Below are 16207 nucleotides of genomic sequence, written 5' to 3' on the forward strand. Positions count from 1 at the left end.
AATGCTCCTTGTAATGGCGACCGTGCCGTTGATGTGCCTATGTTTGTGAAAATGAAGCGGAGAAGAAGTTATTTCTTTTAACTAAAACGCCGAGGTTCCCGAGAGGAGGACTTTGCGTCAATAACCGTCATCTTCATACGCGGTAAACGAAGCTGTACTTTTATATTTTTGTGCTCCCGAAATGATGAAGCTCAAGTCCAACCAAACCCGGACGTACGACGGGGATGGCTACAAGAAGCGGGCCGCCTGTCTGTGCTTCAGGAGCGAGTCGGAAGAGGAGGTGAGCCCGGGGATGTTTCCGCTTAGTGGGCCATGCTAACGCCATCAGTTATGATGTCTTCAGTATCTTACGTAGCTGTAAATCGAAAGATGTATGAACGTGGTCGTCATTTTAGCGATTACTCGCTTGGGTTTAAGGTTATCAGTTTGCCCCACGGGTACAAATATTATAAATGAGTTTTAAGTCGTACTCATGATTGTGTTATATAAGCCTCTTTTGCTATACAACTGAAAGCCCGTTACACGGAGTTAGCCTGTTAGCTGATGCTAAAGCTAGGTTTAGCATGCTAATTAGCGCTGCTGCTCCTCCGGGAGCCAGCTGTCAGGCAGCAGACACTGCCTCTTCACATGATTATTGACTTCATTACTGAGGCTCATCTGGATAAGAATATTTCCCAGTAACTGACGAACATTTGATATAATGTAAGAGTTGTATTTTAGATACATTTCTGCTCTAGCATAAATTCAACTGGTTATTCCCACCCAACTATGTTGTTAGAATATTTATGTCAAAGTACTACAAGATAGCCTAACTGATGTGACATTTGTTATGTTTTTTGTTGCGATGTAAACATTATAATCCCGGGTTTGAAGTATCTGAAAATAGAAATCCATGTTTTTGGGTTGTTTTTTTTTGCACAATTGATCCTTTTTTCAGGTCAACTTTGTGAATATCCCGATGTTTAATCTGGTTATAAGAGGAATTATTTCAACAGTCAAGCACAAACGTGTCTTTGTAAGAAAACATGTTAGCAGGACGGCAGATTGGACTAAATTAGGTTTTGTCCTGGACTGAGGAAGGAGCCCACTTTTAACATGATTCAAGGAAATTCATTAGGAGCACACAGAAACCCATGATCAGAAGTTCACCCAATTGGCTTGCAGTTTGAAACTAAACTAAATCTATAGAATGAATAAAATCAAAACCAAAACAATCTGAATACATTTGTATTTACATGTCACAGATTCACTTCAAAACAGTCACCAAACACTACAGTGTGTGTTCGTTCTTGTTTGGTATACATTTCAGGTGCTCTTGGTGAGCAGCAGTCGACATCCTGACAAGTGGATTGTTCCTGGAGGGGGAATGGAGCCTGAAGAGGAGCCAAATGCTGCCGCAGCTCGAGAAGTGTGTGAAGAGGTTGGTTCACATTTTCTTTTTTCAACCCTCATTACTGTCATTTGCCTGTATCTTTTCAGAATTTTAACATATATTGGAAGTTATATCTATTTATTATGTATAGTAAATGACTTCTGATTCACAAATACAAAACCCGTCTTTCTTCACGTCGACCGAAGACCGAAATGTAGTTCTGAGAATAGCTTTCCATTTGCAGTGTGACAAATTGGTCCGAGTGTAGCCTCAGAGGAGTGTTGTATTACATTTCGGATAAATTGTGCCTGTATTTAACACTGGGAATAATACCTTGCCCTCAGAATCTTTTTTGTTAATGCAGTCATCCTGTTTGCATGACCAGGGAGATTGGGAGCCTGGCAACATGTAAGCAGTATCATAGCATCAAGTTTCAAGGCAGTGTTATGGTGTCAAAAGGTTGACGCTATGATAAAACACTAGATATGCCACAACTCTTCTTCTCCCCCTAAAAACTGAGTTTTTTAATCCAGGAGGAAATGTCAAAATTAGACATTTTGCTTAGACACGCTGATATTAAAGTTATTGGATTTCTCTCAGCAGTGGGTTCATGCCAGGTCTCTGATAGGTACATGGGCTATTCTTTGTGTGTGATCTATCACACTGATGGAGGCTGATATCATCTCTTATCCCTGGCTGTCCCATTTTCATTGACTCAAGTTAGGAGTCGCACCGCTAGAAACATTTGTTAGAGTGCTAAAAGTAATCATCCAGAGGAATGATGGTGATTTTGAGTGTCGCTTAAAATTTTGCCATATACTCTGGTTTCTGGGCCTAGTTTTCTGTCCTTATAGAAAAGGAAAAATTTGAATTTTTAAGTTCCTATTGTGATTGCCAAATACCCAGTAAGCAATTTCTTATGTTTTTTTGTTTTTTTTTTTCCACTGTAGTCATGCCAGTCAATATTCGGGACCCAATAGGGGGCCAGATGTTCTGCTGGGTTCATCTGTCTATTTACCCTCTCTGGTCCTGACCTTATTCTCTTATTAGTGATACGCCCCAATCCTAAAGCATTAGAACACATTGCATAACTGTAATGCAGCCTCAGTGCTGTCCATCCTCTTTCAAGATGATTCCCTGCAGCTCTCAGTTACATGAATGCTGAGCTTGGGGTTGTCTTTTATTTTATTTGAAGAAAAAAAAAACCTACAGCCTGACTTTTGGCCTATTACTTAATCCCTGGCATGGTTTGAGTTTCTCTTGATGGGCCTGTTCTTTTCCATTAAAATTAGTCGAGGACTTGAGAAGTGTAATACAGAGGCCATGGCACAGTATGTGGAGTCAACGTTTATTTATAGAGTGAAACCAGAACCTTAAGAAGCTTCAAAAATGTCAGCAAGTGCAATGGCTCCGTATTTGAATCTCACTAACTATCCACCTGGGAGTTATGGACTTGGTCATTTTGAAATTATTTTAGAGTAAGCCAGAAGGTAAAACTGTTTAGTTTACTCTATCTGGTGAAATGAGAATTTGGTTCTAAGGTTAAGAGGGAAATATGAATATGTGACAGAAAAGAGCTTGCTCTCTGAGTTTTCTCAGAGGGGTTATTAGGGGTTAAAGTTTACAGAAGTCTAAGGAAATAAGTTCTTTTAAGTTTTATATTTGATCTCCTGCTAGTTTCCTGGTGAGAGATTCCAAGGACTAAACAAAAAAGATTCAGGAAAAAGGAGTGAATTTTCAGTGTAGAAACACAGTCTTATGTAATGTAATCCACTGCAGCACAAACAAACCAGTTTCAAAATTACCATACAAATTACATCAGCACTTCTCTAAATCTGCCTCAACCAAACAACCCTGAAGTTTAAAAATGTGGCATTCATTTTCAGTTTATCAGGCTCTATTCCTTTGTTGCACTTTGTTTTTTATTGGATCAGAACAGCCCTTCTAATTGTCTTCTGTGACTCCATTACTTTTGTGACTTTCTAATGTTTTCCTTCATCTTGCAGGCGGGTGTGAAGGGGACCTTAGGTCGCTTAGTTGGAATATTTGAGGCAAGTTGATGGTTTTCCCATATATTTAAATCTCAGCCCAGCGTTTTGTGTGCATTTGCAAATGAAAGGGGCTAATTTGTCATTTTCTGTCTTTAGAATAAGGAGAGGAAACACAGAACCTACGTGTATGTTCTAATTGTAACAGAAGTACTGGAGGACTGGGAGGACTCTGTCAACATTGGTAAAAGGCTGTTTATTTGTCAAAACAAAAGTCATACGGATAAAATTCTCAAGCAGTCACATGCTTGACTGTGGCTTTGTTTTTTCTTAGTCATATTTCGTGTCAAGGGTATTAAATTCCTGCCCTTGTGATTTTCACACAAACTTTCTTTGTAAGCTGTGATAATTTGTCCACGACTCCCATTCTGTTTTTCATGGGCTGTTTTATCTGTTTGAATTGTTTCTACTAATCCTGCTTTGTTTTGTCAACAGGGAGAAAAAGGGAATGGTTTAAAATAGACGATGCCATACAAGTGTTGCAGTGTCACAAGCCTGTTCAGGCCACCTACTTCGAGGCTCTCCAGGAGAGTTGCCTGACCAGTAATGGAACGCCACTTGTGACCACGATAGGCGAGGATCTCTCACCAACCTACAGCATCAATCAGAGCTCCGTCTCGGGTATCAGATAACTAAAAACAATAAACTTCCCCCCCCCCCGGAGCTTTTGCCACCACTTGCGCTCTTACTTGTGTCACTTCTCTCTTTCTCCTCTCCTTTGTTCTGTCCTCTCTACTATATATTTTTTCTCAGTAACATGGTTTGCCTTGCCAACTCCTTTGTGCCAGAATTGTGGCACAGACTTGATGACAGGTGTTAGGTGAAAAGTCTGAAACACTTTGTAAATGTAAATGTAATTTTGGATCCCTGTTTTTTTTTTTTTTTTCGTTGTTTTTCTTCTTACATAAAAAAATGCATGAAGTATCCCCTCATTCCCTGTCCTTTATGCACCCTTAGTGTGGTGTCAAATGAATGCAAGAACTACTTTTTACTGTTGTAATGTAAAAGTGTATGCGTAGTGCTTAAGCTGAAGGCTTTTGGTGGTCTTTTTAATGTCTTCTCCATTATTTCGGTTGTTTTCTGTGACTGAATGTGCCCATAAGTGTGCTCCCCTCCCCCCCCTGTTGTAAGGATAGGAAATAGTGCGTATCAGAAGCAAAAGATTTGTGGGAAGCGTCTTGCATGAGCACTGTTCTGTTGTGTCTCGCTCACGTGAGTGACCCGATGCTGACTGTGCAACAGATTTGTGGCAAGGTCTTTGGCTTTTCTTCTTACTGTAGTTTTTTGTTTCTTTTCTTTTTTTATGCTCGGCTTTTAAGCACGGTTCCTAGTTTTTCAATTTCGATAGACTTTCAAGTGTCAACTGTGTTTCTCCTTAATTTGGGAAGCTAGCCAAGCACTACAGGTTTCACTCTCAAGCTGAGTGTATACAGTAAACTGTACAGAGAGTGGAAGAATGTTGAGATATGATGTAAAACTAACTCCTTCTTGATAGATTGACCTAGTTTTAATCCCATTCTTTCCTTCTATTATATACTCTTGTGACTACAAAGTCTTCCTCCCCCTAATTAGAGGGTGAAAGAAGTAGATTTAAAGAATCATTCATTTCAGAATTGAGCACATATCACTTAAGTTATTAAAACCCATGTCTGTGTTTTACTCCTCACATTCAGTTTGGTTGAAAAACAATTGTTTACATTGTGTTCTTACCATAGCACAGATTACTTTAGCGGGCACTTTCATTACATACATGATTATTCAAATTTATTTTATTATTTTTTTACCCTTATTTTTTTTTTATATTTAATCTGCATCCCCAAGAAGACTCAGAACAGCTGATTGACATTGAAAGTAATGGATCTGTTATCCTGTCTTTGGCAAAGATGCAGAACAAACAAGCCTTGTACAGTTTGAGACCTCGTTTTTAACTTGTAAAATGCTTTTGGATACTTATTCTTTCTCTTCTCTCTAACGTTTGGCAAGTCTCTTTAGCCGAGCTGCGTCACGTGGTCTTGATGAGTCATGTGGCAGCAGGCTCAATACTGTGAAACTGGAGGCGCTGTAGATAGCATGTAAGAGGTTTTTATTGTAAATTGTTTATTTCTGTATAGATCAAAGGTGAGAGTGCAAATGACAAAAAACCTCTTACACATCTTTGAGTGCTACGTGTCATTTCAGCTGCGGCTGGAAGAACTAAAAACTTCTTTGTTGGCTTATGAGCTGTTGGGATTTTTTCCTTTTTGAGATGGCAAACAGTATACCTGAGACTAAAGAACAAGGAATGTGGTTGTGAGATTAAAGAGCCTTTTTTTAATAATAAAATATATAAATATATATAGATTTACACACGTGGATTCCCTTCAGATTGTAAACCACGAGGGTTTACCTGTTTGTTTTTTGGATCAAGTGTAAAATAATGAATTACTGCCACGGAAATGCAACTGAAATTTCTTAGCTGCTTCTCAGATTAGAGATTAGCAAATCTGTTGTCTTGTATTTGGTGCATTTCTCTGCCCTGAAAGCACATCAACACAGGTTTCCTGTCTGTTGAAACTTATTAGAATACCCTTCTTATAGACGTTATATTTGGGTATAAAAGAAGATCCACAATTAAAATGTCTGGTATATTGGTAAAACCTACTTACTTACAAGCCAAGTGATCCAGTGAAGTTTATACATTGCAAATAAACTAGTAAATCACAAACAATAGCCAGAACAACAGGCTTTAGTATCTTTACAAATTATTTAAATGGTTAACTTTAAGCACCTTGTTAGAGGCAATTCTGTGGATGTTTTCCGCATCTGTAATCAAACAGTTCAGTTCTGATCGAGAGCAAAAGGCTGCGCATTTTATCAAGAAATATGCCTAGAAAAAAAACTGCATCATAACTGATCTGAAGGAAATAGCTTTGACAACTGAAAGCTATTTGCAAATGTCTAAAGAAAAAGCATGGTGTATAGAAATAGATATTGAAACCTTTTTCTAATTTGTAAATCAGGTCAACTCCCCTCCAGCCCAAGACTTTGAACTGGTTTTACTGCTGTGCATCTGCAGGGCGTGGTGACTAAAGTCTTGCTTTATGATGCCCCTCCTGGTTTGTCTGCAAGCCCGTTTATGTAAATATGCTGTTGAACATCAATATGACTACCAATTAGACAAAAAAAAAAGCTGCTCAGACCAATTGGCAGCGATTGAATTTTTTATCTGAGTGGTGGGTACTGTCAAAATGAATGTGAGGAGGATTTCCATAGGTAATAGCCAATAATGTAATTATTAATCGCAGGTTGTTTCTAACCACCAATATGTTAGCTAAACCAGATTTTGTGATAATGCTGTATATAAAGGTAAAAGAACAACCTAAAACCAGGAAAGCTCTTTGGCTGTGGTTCAGAATTATTGTTCCTTATTGGGGAAAAACCTCACTGAGCTTCAGACTTCAATAAAAAGCAATGTAGTCTTGAAATGCAGAATGAGAGAAAATAAATGCTCACCAATAAATTTCACATTCCCAAAAATTAAAGATGGCCGAAATGATCTACCCCTTATCCTTGGTGTTTCTGCTTACAAAACCGGCTCTGTAGTTGAAGGAAGCAGACCAGAGGGTGTTTCTTTTTTACACTGAATCTTTAGATAACATCACTTCCTTCTCCAAAGTGGGAATCAGAATCATGTTTGCCAGTGAAACAGCTCCACCTTGTGGCCATGGCATGAGTATTAAAAGCACATCTCAACAGCTGAGGATTGTAAACATTCAGTCTCCTTTATCAGCTGAGCGACTGCAAAAAAAGTTTTATAACCCCAAAATTACTTGCAACTGAATTACAAATGTGTGTAAACTTCTAGATGTGAAGCTAAGCCTGGAAGTTACGTACTTGTAAACAATTTGTGTTTATTTTGTGTCACTGGAATATAGTTTTCCTCTCTTTCATCGTTTGGGACTGTGGAATAAAACCAGAGCAAGACTTAAGATTGTAATATAAATGTGCCAACAAATAAACACCAGTATTTCACATTCTGTAAAGTGTCTTTCTGTCCAAATGTTTTTTCTTTTTGGGTTTGTTCAATAAACATGCTGTGTAATACAAGGCAGCACACACTGAACACTTAAAACACAATTTTAGGGCTGTGAGATATAGCTTTTAATGTTCTTTTCAGTGTGTATGTATGTATATATATATATATATAGAGTTAATTTGTAAAAACATACCTCAGTTTATAAATAAAAAAACAAGCACCACCATGGAAAGAGTAAATTACATGCCTCAGCTAAGTTTTTTTTTTTGTCCCAAAAATGACACTTTACAAATTATCTCTTTACACACATTTTTTCCCTTTTTTAAATCGGGACCAATGGGGGGAAAATTAAAAACCTTTACTTGGCTGTGAGACGTTATCTGCCTAAATCCCCCAAAGCCCAGTGATTCTGGATCACATTCAACACCCATATTTTATTTTCCAGACCTAATCAGTTTTAGGTCTACTTAAAACTATATAGCAAAAAATGGACAAACTAAATTGGATAGGAGGTAAGATTTCTTCCACATTTACAGGGCAAGACTATTCAAAGAGCTTTAAATGAGAAAGTAAAAGATTGAAGTGGCATAAAGGCAAAAAAGACAAAAGTTAATTAAAAAAGTGACATCACAATGACGAGAAAAAAAAAAGATGGACTGAAAACTAGATGACACATACGTTTTAAAGCGATTTAGGGTTTCAGTGCTTTCAGATTTGAGTTTTATTCCAGATTAGAGCTTAAGAACCAAAAGCTGCTCCATGTTTTGCTCTGGGTATACAAACTAAATCTGAGCCAAGATCTCAGGTTTAGCAGAGCTGAGAAGTCTAATCTATTTTGGTTAAGAGTCAGGGGAACTTATAACCTGGAGTGAATTGCTCAACTTTGAAAGTAACACTTTCTAAGGTTATGTGAAACATTTTGGATACAGGCCCCCCAATTAGAGACCTACAGATGTTTATGTTATGCATACCCAGTAATGCATGGAAACTTTTCAAATGTGACTGTTAACTTTAACGTCTGCACTTTGACATAAATTACTTAAAAAGCAGACAGAGCACTTGAATATGAGCTGATCTGACCCTGCAGTAGGCTGGATAAGTGATGACAGTTCAACTTTTTAAAAATTCTGAAACTTTAAACCTTTTAAATCTGGAGGTGTATGATCAATCCGTCATGTCACAAATATTTTCAAGCAGTTTGAGGATATTTTGTGCAGCTTTGCAAATTTTTCTAAGATATCTCCACAGAATGCATTTAGTGTCGAACTTTAACTGTGGCCAAGGAGTTTTTATTTATGTATCATAGGAGTAAAATGAGTAGATAAATGAATTGCATTAGTTATATTTTAGTTCTCCAATTCTTGTCTCACAGTGACGTGCATCTGGGCAAGGCATTTACAAGCAGTATATTGATGCATGAATGCTTGGGTGCATATGGTTTTAAGTGTTTAGGGAACCTAGTGAAGCTATTTAAACCAAGTTTATCTATGTTTGCCAAACACCTCCCATCCCGATTTTACAAGGGAAGGACCTGAATCTGGGAGATCCAGAGGAAGCTTTATTGAAAATTCCAAAGATTCCTTTCACCTTTGATTTAAAAGCTAGACTAAAAAAATAAGTCTAAATGTCAAATTATTCAGATTCAAATTTTTTCCCCAACTGCTTGATATTTTGACATTGTGTTGATGTCAAAGATCTGTTGTTACAGCTAGTTTGAGCCTGTTAAAATATAGAGCACAAAAAACCCTGCAAGCATAGTATGGATTTTGATTTTCTTTATTTGTAATAAACAGTCAAATTTACTGAGGCTGCTGTCCTCTGCCGCGTCCAAACCCGCCTCTCTGCAACAGAAGTATGGACATTTAAACAGATACATAACATCCATATTTTACAGAAGCCGTCATATTTCAACAAGGACTGTTGGAATCTTAAAAAGAACTTACAAAGTGGAACTCTGTAGCAGCTCCAGCGCCAGCCTCTGCTTTCTTGTCAGCACCAGCTGAGAAAAACAGGTTAAAATGTAAATTTATATCAACTAGCTTGACAATAAAACATCTTTAAATTTTATGCATTTCTAAGAAATCTGTAGGAATGTTGCTTGCAACAACCATAACCCCCTAGTTACACTATTCATTGAGAAGATTACCTCTAAAATTAAAAATATTCACACAAATAACATATCCTTAGATCTTTGAAGCAGCTATTAAAATCTAAGTTGAAGTTCCAAACTGGATATCCTTGAATATAAGCATTTCCATACAAATCTGATTGCTGCATTTTATAAGCATTAGGATATAACTATGCCCATGAAGTAACTGGTGTAATAGACCATATTTAATAAAACATACACAACTGACTTCTGAACACTAAATGGTTTGTGTTTTTATACGTACGGGGTGCAGCAGATCGCCTGTAGGCATCTCTGTCAGCCTCGCCTCGGTTGAGGCGGGCGGGTCTCTCTCCCTCCATTCCTGCAAGTTAATAGAAGAATGTTTAAATCACCATTTAAACAAAACCCAACAATTTAGCCATTGGCATTTACAAGTAAAGACATAATTGATGTTTCTGAGCTAAACAAGCACATTTATTGAAGTTTTATAAGGACATCAGTGCCGGTCTAGTAACCTCAATAACAGCTCTTTGGATGAAAATTAAGACCATTTTCAAAATGCCCAAACAACTTCATAAATATAAATTAGAAACCAGCATTTCAAATGTAGATGCATATTTATTTATCTACACATAAAAGGCCCAGTTCAGGCTCGGTCTGTTAAACCATGACAGTTTTCTGCCTATGAAATCATTTGAAACTTAACTTACAATAACATTTTAACAACTAAAGAAATCTAATTAGACCTGTAGTACATTTATAGTTTTTATTTAATTACTTTAAAACTTATATAATACTAAAGCTTAATGGGTTTCATCATCTAAATGATCTTTATCATAATGATAGTGTCAAATTAAATTTCTGCTTTTAGGACACACCCAGAGTCCAAATTAAAAAGCTAATAACCAGCTCAGGATGCTTACAAAAGCGTAAAAAGAACAAAAACAGGCTACATTGTTATTGGTGTATAGGTTTATGTAGGTGCTCTGAAAGTTCAGTCTCCTGCCATGCGCATAGCGGTAGTGTTAACATCACAAAAATTTGTTGAACCGTGTACGTATGCCAGAAAAGAATTCCTTACCCTTTGGTCTGGGCCTTGCAGTCTCAGGACGAGTCTGGCGGCGCAGAGTGGCGGGGACGATCTCAGGGGGGAGGTGGAGGAAGTCCCTCAGGTACTGGATACCCTCATTTGTGAGGTACCAGTAAAAATGACGCCAGGCAAATTGCTCCTTGACATACCCACAGGACTTGAGAGACTGTGAGGAAAAACAAAAACGGTCATTTAAAAAAGTTTTGCATGTTCTTATTTAGGCTTGTAATAAAGATGTAATATTGTTGTTAGAATAATATTTTCCTGGTCCTTTTAATTGGAGAATTAATGCAATGCATCTGCACAAAGCTTTTTAAAGCTCTTAAGTTTTAAATCCTCCAAAAAATCACGTTAAAGATTTAAATCATGCTAACCTCTGTGCTGTTCTTCAAATTACGATCAATAATGTTAATTTGGATGCTTATAACAGCAATTAAGAAAAGAAAACAGGTTTAAATACAGCTTACTAATGGTGCAATTAATTATTTTGCTTATCTTGTTGAGTATATTCCAATTAACATCATTTGTTTTAACCAGATGAAGCAAAAAATATACCATTTTAAAAGTTCTTATTAGAATAAATAACCTTTTTCTTATCTTAGATTCTAGATGTCTATATATTTGTGTAATTTTTGCTTAACTTCTTGAATTCCTTATTAATTTTACTAGTTTGTTTTACAGCAGGGGTGCTCAAGTCCAGTCCTCAAGAGGTACCGTCCTGCAACTTTTAAATACACCTGATTCGAAAGGCTCAATCCCTCATTTAGCCCAGCAGAGGCGTGATAACAAGCCACTCATTTAATTCAGGTGCGTTAAAAATGGGGTACATTCAAAAGTGTCAGGATAGAATTAAATCTGTAAGGTTTGGCAGGAACATTGGGATAATCATGACACTGGTACAGATCTATGTAAAATTCAAAAGATTGTAGTGGGTAATAGTTGTACAAAAGGAAGGTGGAAAGAAGAGGTAGTCATATCTCAACTTAGAATTGGTCATACTGGACTTAATAGTTCTCTTTTCAGAATAGGGAAACATAACACAAGGACTTGTAATCACTGTAATTAGAAACAGTTGAACATGTGTTAATGAACTTCAGCATTTACAGTCAACACCAAACAGAGAAAAAATTGGATTTTCAATGATAAACCTTTTAGGAAATAAATCTAATTCAGTCAGTGAGATTTTTAAACAACACTGGATTATTTAATCGTATTTAAATAAAGAATGTGTATTCACGTGAATATACACACATGAATTTATATGTGAGTTTGTATAGATATTGATCGATAAATAAGCAGATTCGTTCATACCATAGAGGCATGAATTAATAACTTCCCCCTGACATCATAGAAGACCACACTCGTCTGGTAGGTGGCGGTAAATGCATCTTAAGTTGGTTGCAATCCAAAAAAACATAAGTTGTTGCAGGATAGTAGATTTTGAGGACTGGACTTGAGCACCCCTATGTTACAGTGTGTATACTCAACTAAATGGTTAGTTCATCAACACATCAATTAAAGAATTCATTCAATGATTGGGATTTATCAGATTGTGTCATACCCACTGCTTACAAGTCAATAAATCAGAATGTCAAACATGGGCTCAAATACAGTCAGCTCTATTAATAATGAAGACAAAAATCAGACTTCTCCAGTTTTTCAATGGATTGATTCTAAATATTTTAGCAACTCATTTTAACTCACTGCTAGCTCCTAACCATGAATTTGGGAGCTACTGGAATCCCATAAGACTGATTCCAAGCAATAACAATAATATATAAAAGGTGTATCTTTGGATCCCCAGATACTCTATGGATGTGTTGCTAGCATTTTGAACCTCGGAGGCAGCTACAGATGGATCACTAACTACTCCCAGCTTTACCCGATGAATGTGGAAACCTGTGTCCAGCCTCCTCACCTGCATCGCCTTCATAACGTGAAGGTTGGGGACGTTCTTGTCGGCCAGCTCGGGATGCTTGGCCAGGTGGACGTCTTTCTTGGCCACCATGACTCCCTCTTTGAAGAGGAGCTCGTAGATAGCAATGCGGTTCTTTTTGGGCATCAACATCTGTGCAAAGCGACAAGTCAGATTTTAGTTTCCTAAAACGGTCCCGGAAAATGTTTTAGAGACTAAATCAGTTTAAATACAGCCAAAGAAAGATAAAGTTTTCCACATAATTAAGCTGAAAATAGTAGTTTAATGAGGACAAAAATGGCAGCCGGCCGTGATAACCAAAGCCGGGAATACTTCCTCACTCAAATATTAAATATCAACAATAATGAAACGTTTTGGACAAAAATAGTTTAGCACTTTCATCCAGAACAGCATAATCAAACAAACGCTCAACAGTATTCCCTTCCAGAATCTAAGATGTTAAAGATTTATTCAGATTTTGTCACCAAGCTTAGCATTACCTTTCCACTTGAGAAGGGACCGGAGCCGGAAGGAACGACTATCGTTGATCAAGACGGTATATCCGCCCAGCGCGCACTGCTAGGATGTACCGCCCCCTGCTGGCGCGGGGTGTGCCACCAAGAAATGATAAGGCTGCTTTTTGCAAGAGAATTAAATATTTTCTTTTTTTACTGCTTATTTGTGTAATGCCTAAAGGTTGCATTTGGATGCTTATAACCAGCAATTAAGAAAAATAAACATGTTTAATCACGGCTGCAATTAACAATTATTTTGCTTTTTTTGTTTTAACCAGATTAAGCTAAAAACATACTCTTCTTATTAGAATACACAGACCTTTTTAATTTTAGATGCTAAATGTCTAGATTTTTTGCTTAACATCTTGACTGAGTTGGTTATTCTTTTACCAAAATGTTTTACATTGTGTGTACTCAACTAAACCGTTAATCCATCAACAAATAATTGAAGACTTCTTTCAATAATTGATTGTGATTTAAAGATGGGCATCATGTGTTTGTGATAAAAACAAGTACTGAATCTTTTGCACCCCTGAGATGGGGTATTAGTGGCCGATTTGGAGTCACATTTGTTGGTTTTTGAACATGAACTGTTTGCTTAAGGTGATATGCATCTAAAAGTTATTTAAGTTCATATTTTGACTATGGCTACTTTGTCTGATTTTTTTTAATATTATTATTATTTTTTTTTTTATGAATCCAGAGAGGACTTGCTAAAGCACTACAGATTATTCTCCTGATGCATAATAAAAACACAAGTACACAAATTGATGGACAGATTTTATCTTTCAGGATTTTATACTACAGAGAAACTCCCATCATGTTTCCATTATTTAAGTGTAAAACCATCATAATGATTAAAACATTTTCCATTAATCAAGTGCCTCCAGAAACCATCATACCATTATTATTATATATATATTTTTAATGATAGGCCTTGTTAGTTTTACTGAGAATAAAAAAACCTTCCAAAAATCCATTCTCTCATTCACAAATTTACCAAAGTAAAGTATGATTTTAGAAACTAATAAGAACTGATAATTAATTAGATCAACTTTTTGAATGAATGTACATTTCTGGACAAGGCTATTTTATCAACTATCTTAGTCAAATATTATACATTTTAAATCATATTTATTTATGTATCAATAATAATCAATGGATTATTTTACTTAGCTGTTTATTTAAAAGAAAAGGTTAAAAAAAAGATTTGTTGAAGTACATGTGTGGGCCACTCCTGCAGCTTTTATTTTGAAAGAGCTTTCCGGACAGGGTGGTCATTAAGTCCAATTTTCCTCAGCGCTCCCAGCTTCACCCCCCTGCACCACCCCTCCCCATCTGGCGGGTCATTTCAGCGGAACCAACTATAGTCTCCGCAGGTGCAGCATTTGCTCCACAGCCCTATGATAAAAAATTAAAACAAGACCGAACAAACATTTTCCAGGTAAGACATAAATGTATTTTATTGACGCGTTAATAACCTGCTACTGTTTAATGAAGGAGCGGCTTCATTTGAAACTGCATCGCATCTGCTGTCGGTGAGAGGAAGCTGTTGCCATATCATTTTTTATTTTTTATTTCTCTAAAAGAGGTTTTTAAAGTCAGTCTGCGCTGTGCCGCTGCTAATCCACACCTGCTTCTATCTGATGCATTTGGCATTTTAACTCAATTTCAGTTTGGCTCTAAAATATGTCTGTTAGAATAACTTAAAGGGATGAGTGTAACGGTCCCAGTGTGTGGTGAATGTAGAGTTTCAGAGCAGGCTGCAGCAGAGCGGGGCTGCTTTTAAAGTATAACACTTGTCCCAGGGGGAAAGCTGCATTTCCTCCTTATTCATCTGATTTATTCCAGGGAGCAGCTGGTGCTGGATCAGGTCAGAGCCGCTGACCTCCATCTAAATGCAGGCTCTCAGCTTAATAAGTGGGCTCTGTCCACGGTTCTGAAATCTGAACGCTACATACGTCACCTTCAGTTATTGGACTCTTTCTGTTCGACAGATCAGTAAACAATCTAAATAGTTTCTAGTTAAGAGGTCCTGGTACTTTAGAGAGGTAAAATAATGAAATAGAATTCTCTAAATAGTAAACGAATTACAATATTTTTTAAGAAAAAGCATGAAAGAGTTTAATTTCAATTGTTTATCTTCTTTTTTATTCCAGGTATTTATTTTGTCGATCTAATTTGTGATCTTTTTCTCAGAGTAGGATGGTGGTTGATGTTTAATGAGTGGTTATTTGTATTTATGAGTTTTAAAAAAGTTTAAAAAAAAGAAACTCTAAAGGGTCTTGCTACTGTATATATTAGCAAAGAGACAGAGCACCTTTGTCTTTCTGGGGATGGACTGAGCATTGGGTTGTACTGAGTGAGTAAAATAAAGCCTTCTATAAATAGTAACAACAGGGCGGTTACAATGGGCCCTGGGTTTGGCTCCAGCCCCTCCTGATCAAAGGTCAGAAAGGTGCTGGCTCATACTCCTGGCTTTTTTAAACTTATCAGCCTTTTAGGTCTTTCAACATTTTATAATTTTATAACTCCCCCGTTTAAAGTTATTGTCCACATCTGTATCTTTGAAACTGTCATTTCTTTAACAAACATTTCTGTTATATAGCACAATACAACTAAAAGATGTTTCAATTTATTTGTAAAGCTAGGTATTATAAAGTTCTACTTTCAAATCTGACGGTTTAAATCAATTTTAATTTACTTCTGTTTAATCACTTATTTTTTGAGCATTTTTTTTTTTTTTTTACAAATGATAAAACAACTAATAAAATAGTGACATATCAATTGTTAATAACTAACATTTCTTTGGTCTGCAAAGCTGATTTCCAGCTTGGATGTTGCTATGCAGGATTTTTCTCACACATAATATCCACATTATATCCTCATAAATAAATAAATAATTAACTTACTCTTGTTGGATTTGCAGACTCAGTTTATTATTTAAAGTAAATATGCTTGCAGTGTCTGTTCCCTTCTGTTCTAATGTCCTTTATTATGAACAAATAATTTAAACTCAGCCATAAATGCATGAACCTTCCTTAAAGCAAACTCTTTTGAGGCTGCAGGATGTGTTTATTCAGACCCACTTGAAGAATATCTGTGGTTTCCTATGTTTTAATTAAAGGCAGATTTATCGGTG

General features: G+C 36.7%; 3 protein-coding genes across 3 annotated transcripts in view; 2 read left to right on the plus strand and 1 right to left on the minus strand.

Moving 5' to 3' along the window:
* Positions 1-6259, plus strand: nudt3 (nudix hydrolase 3). Its single transcript, XM_015381773.1, has 5 exons — positions 1-280; positions 1310-1420; positions 3379-3423; positions 3520-3604; positions 3856-6259. The coding sequence occupies exons 1-5, from the start codon at positions 182-184 to the stop codon at positions 4050-4052; spliced, it is 537 nt and encodes a 178-aa protein (XP_015237259.1). The 5' UTR covers positions 1-181; the 3' UTR covers positions 4053-6259.
* Positions 6260-9195: 2936 nt separating this feature from the next.
* On the minus strand, positions 9196-13138 carry rps10 (ribosomal protein S10). Its single transcript, XM_015381738.1, has 6 exons — positions 13051-13138; positions 12554-12703; positions 10627-10801; positions 9829-9906; positions 9379-9434; positions 9196-9276 (listed from the first exon to the last, which is right to left on the minus strand). The coding sequence occupies exons 2-6, from the start codon at positions 12701-12703 to the stop codon at positions 9235-9237; spliced, it is 501 nt and encodes a 166-aa protein (XP_015237224.1). The 5' UTR covers positions 13051-13138; the 3' UTR covers positions 9196-9234.
* A 1248-nt stretch (positions 13139-14386) lies between these two features.
* Positions 14387-16207, plus strand: part of LOC107089138 (protein kinase C and casein kinase substrate in neurons protein 1-like) — a 32226-nt gene continuing 30405 nt past the window's right edge. The window contains exon 1 of the mRNA XM_015381734.1: positions 14387-14509. The gene's annotated coding sequence lies outside the window, so the exon portion shown is untranslated. The remainder of the gene's footprint in view (positions 14510-16207) is intronic.

This window comes from Cyprinodon variegatus, unplaced genomic scaffold, assembly GCF_000732505.1.
Source record: "Cyprinodon variegatus isolate N-32 unplaced genomic scaffold, C_variegatus-1.0 Scaffold241, whole genome shotgun sequence".
Lineage (NCBI taxonomy): Eukaryota > Metazoa > Chordata > Actinopteri > Cyprinodontiformes > Cyprinodontidae > Cyprinodon > Cyprinodon variegatus.

What these genes read in the sequence shown, in the direction of transcription:
- nudt3 (XM_015381773.1), top strand. Translation starts at nt 182, where the DNA reads ATGATGAAGCTCAAGTCCAACCAAACCCGGACGTACGACGGGGATGGC. An exon ending in GGAGCGAGTCGGAAGAGGAG is followed by an intron (nt 281 to 1,309) that starts GTGAGCCCGGGG and finishes TATACATTTCAG; the next exon opens with GTGCTCTTGGTGAGCAGCAG. An exon ending in GCTTAGTTGGAATATTTGAG is followed by an intron (nt 3,424 to 3,519) that starts GCAAGTTGATGG and finishes TTCTGTCTTTAG; the next exon opens with AATAAGGAGAGGAAACACAG.
- rps10 (XM_015381738.1), bottom strand. Translation starts at nt 12,703, where the DNA reads ATGTTGATGCCCAAAAAGAACCGCATTGCTATCTACGAGCTCCTCTTC. An exon ending in TGCAAGGCCCAGACCAAAGG is followed by an intron (nt 9,907 to 10,626) that starts GTAAGGAATTCT and finishes ATTAACTTGCAG; the next exon opens with GAATGGAGGGAGAGAGACCC. An exon ending in CAGGCGATCTGCTGCACCCC is followed by an intron (nt 9,435 to 9,828) that starts GTACGTATAAAA and finishes TGTTTTTCTCAG; the next exon opens with CTGGTGCTGACAAGAAAGCA.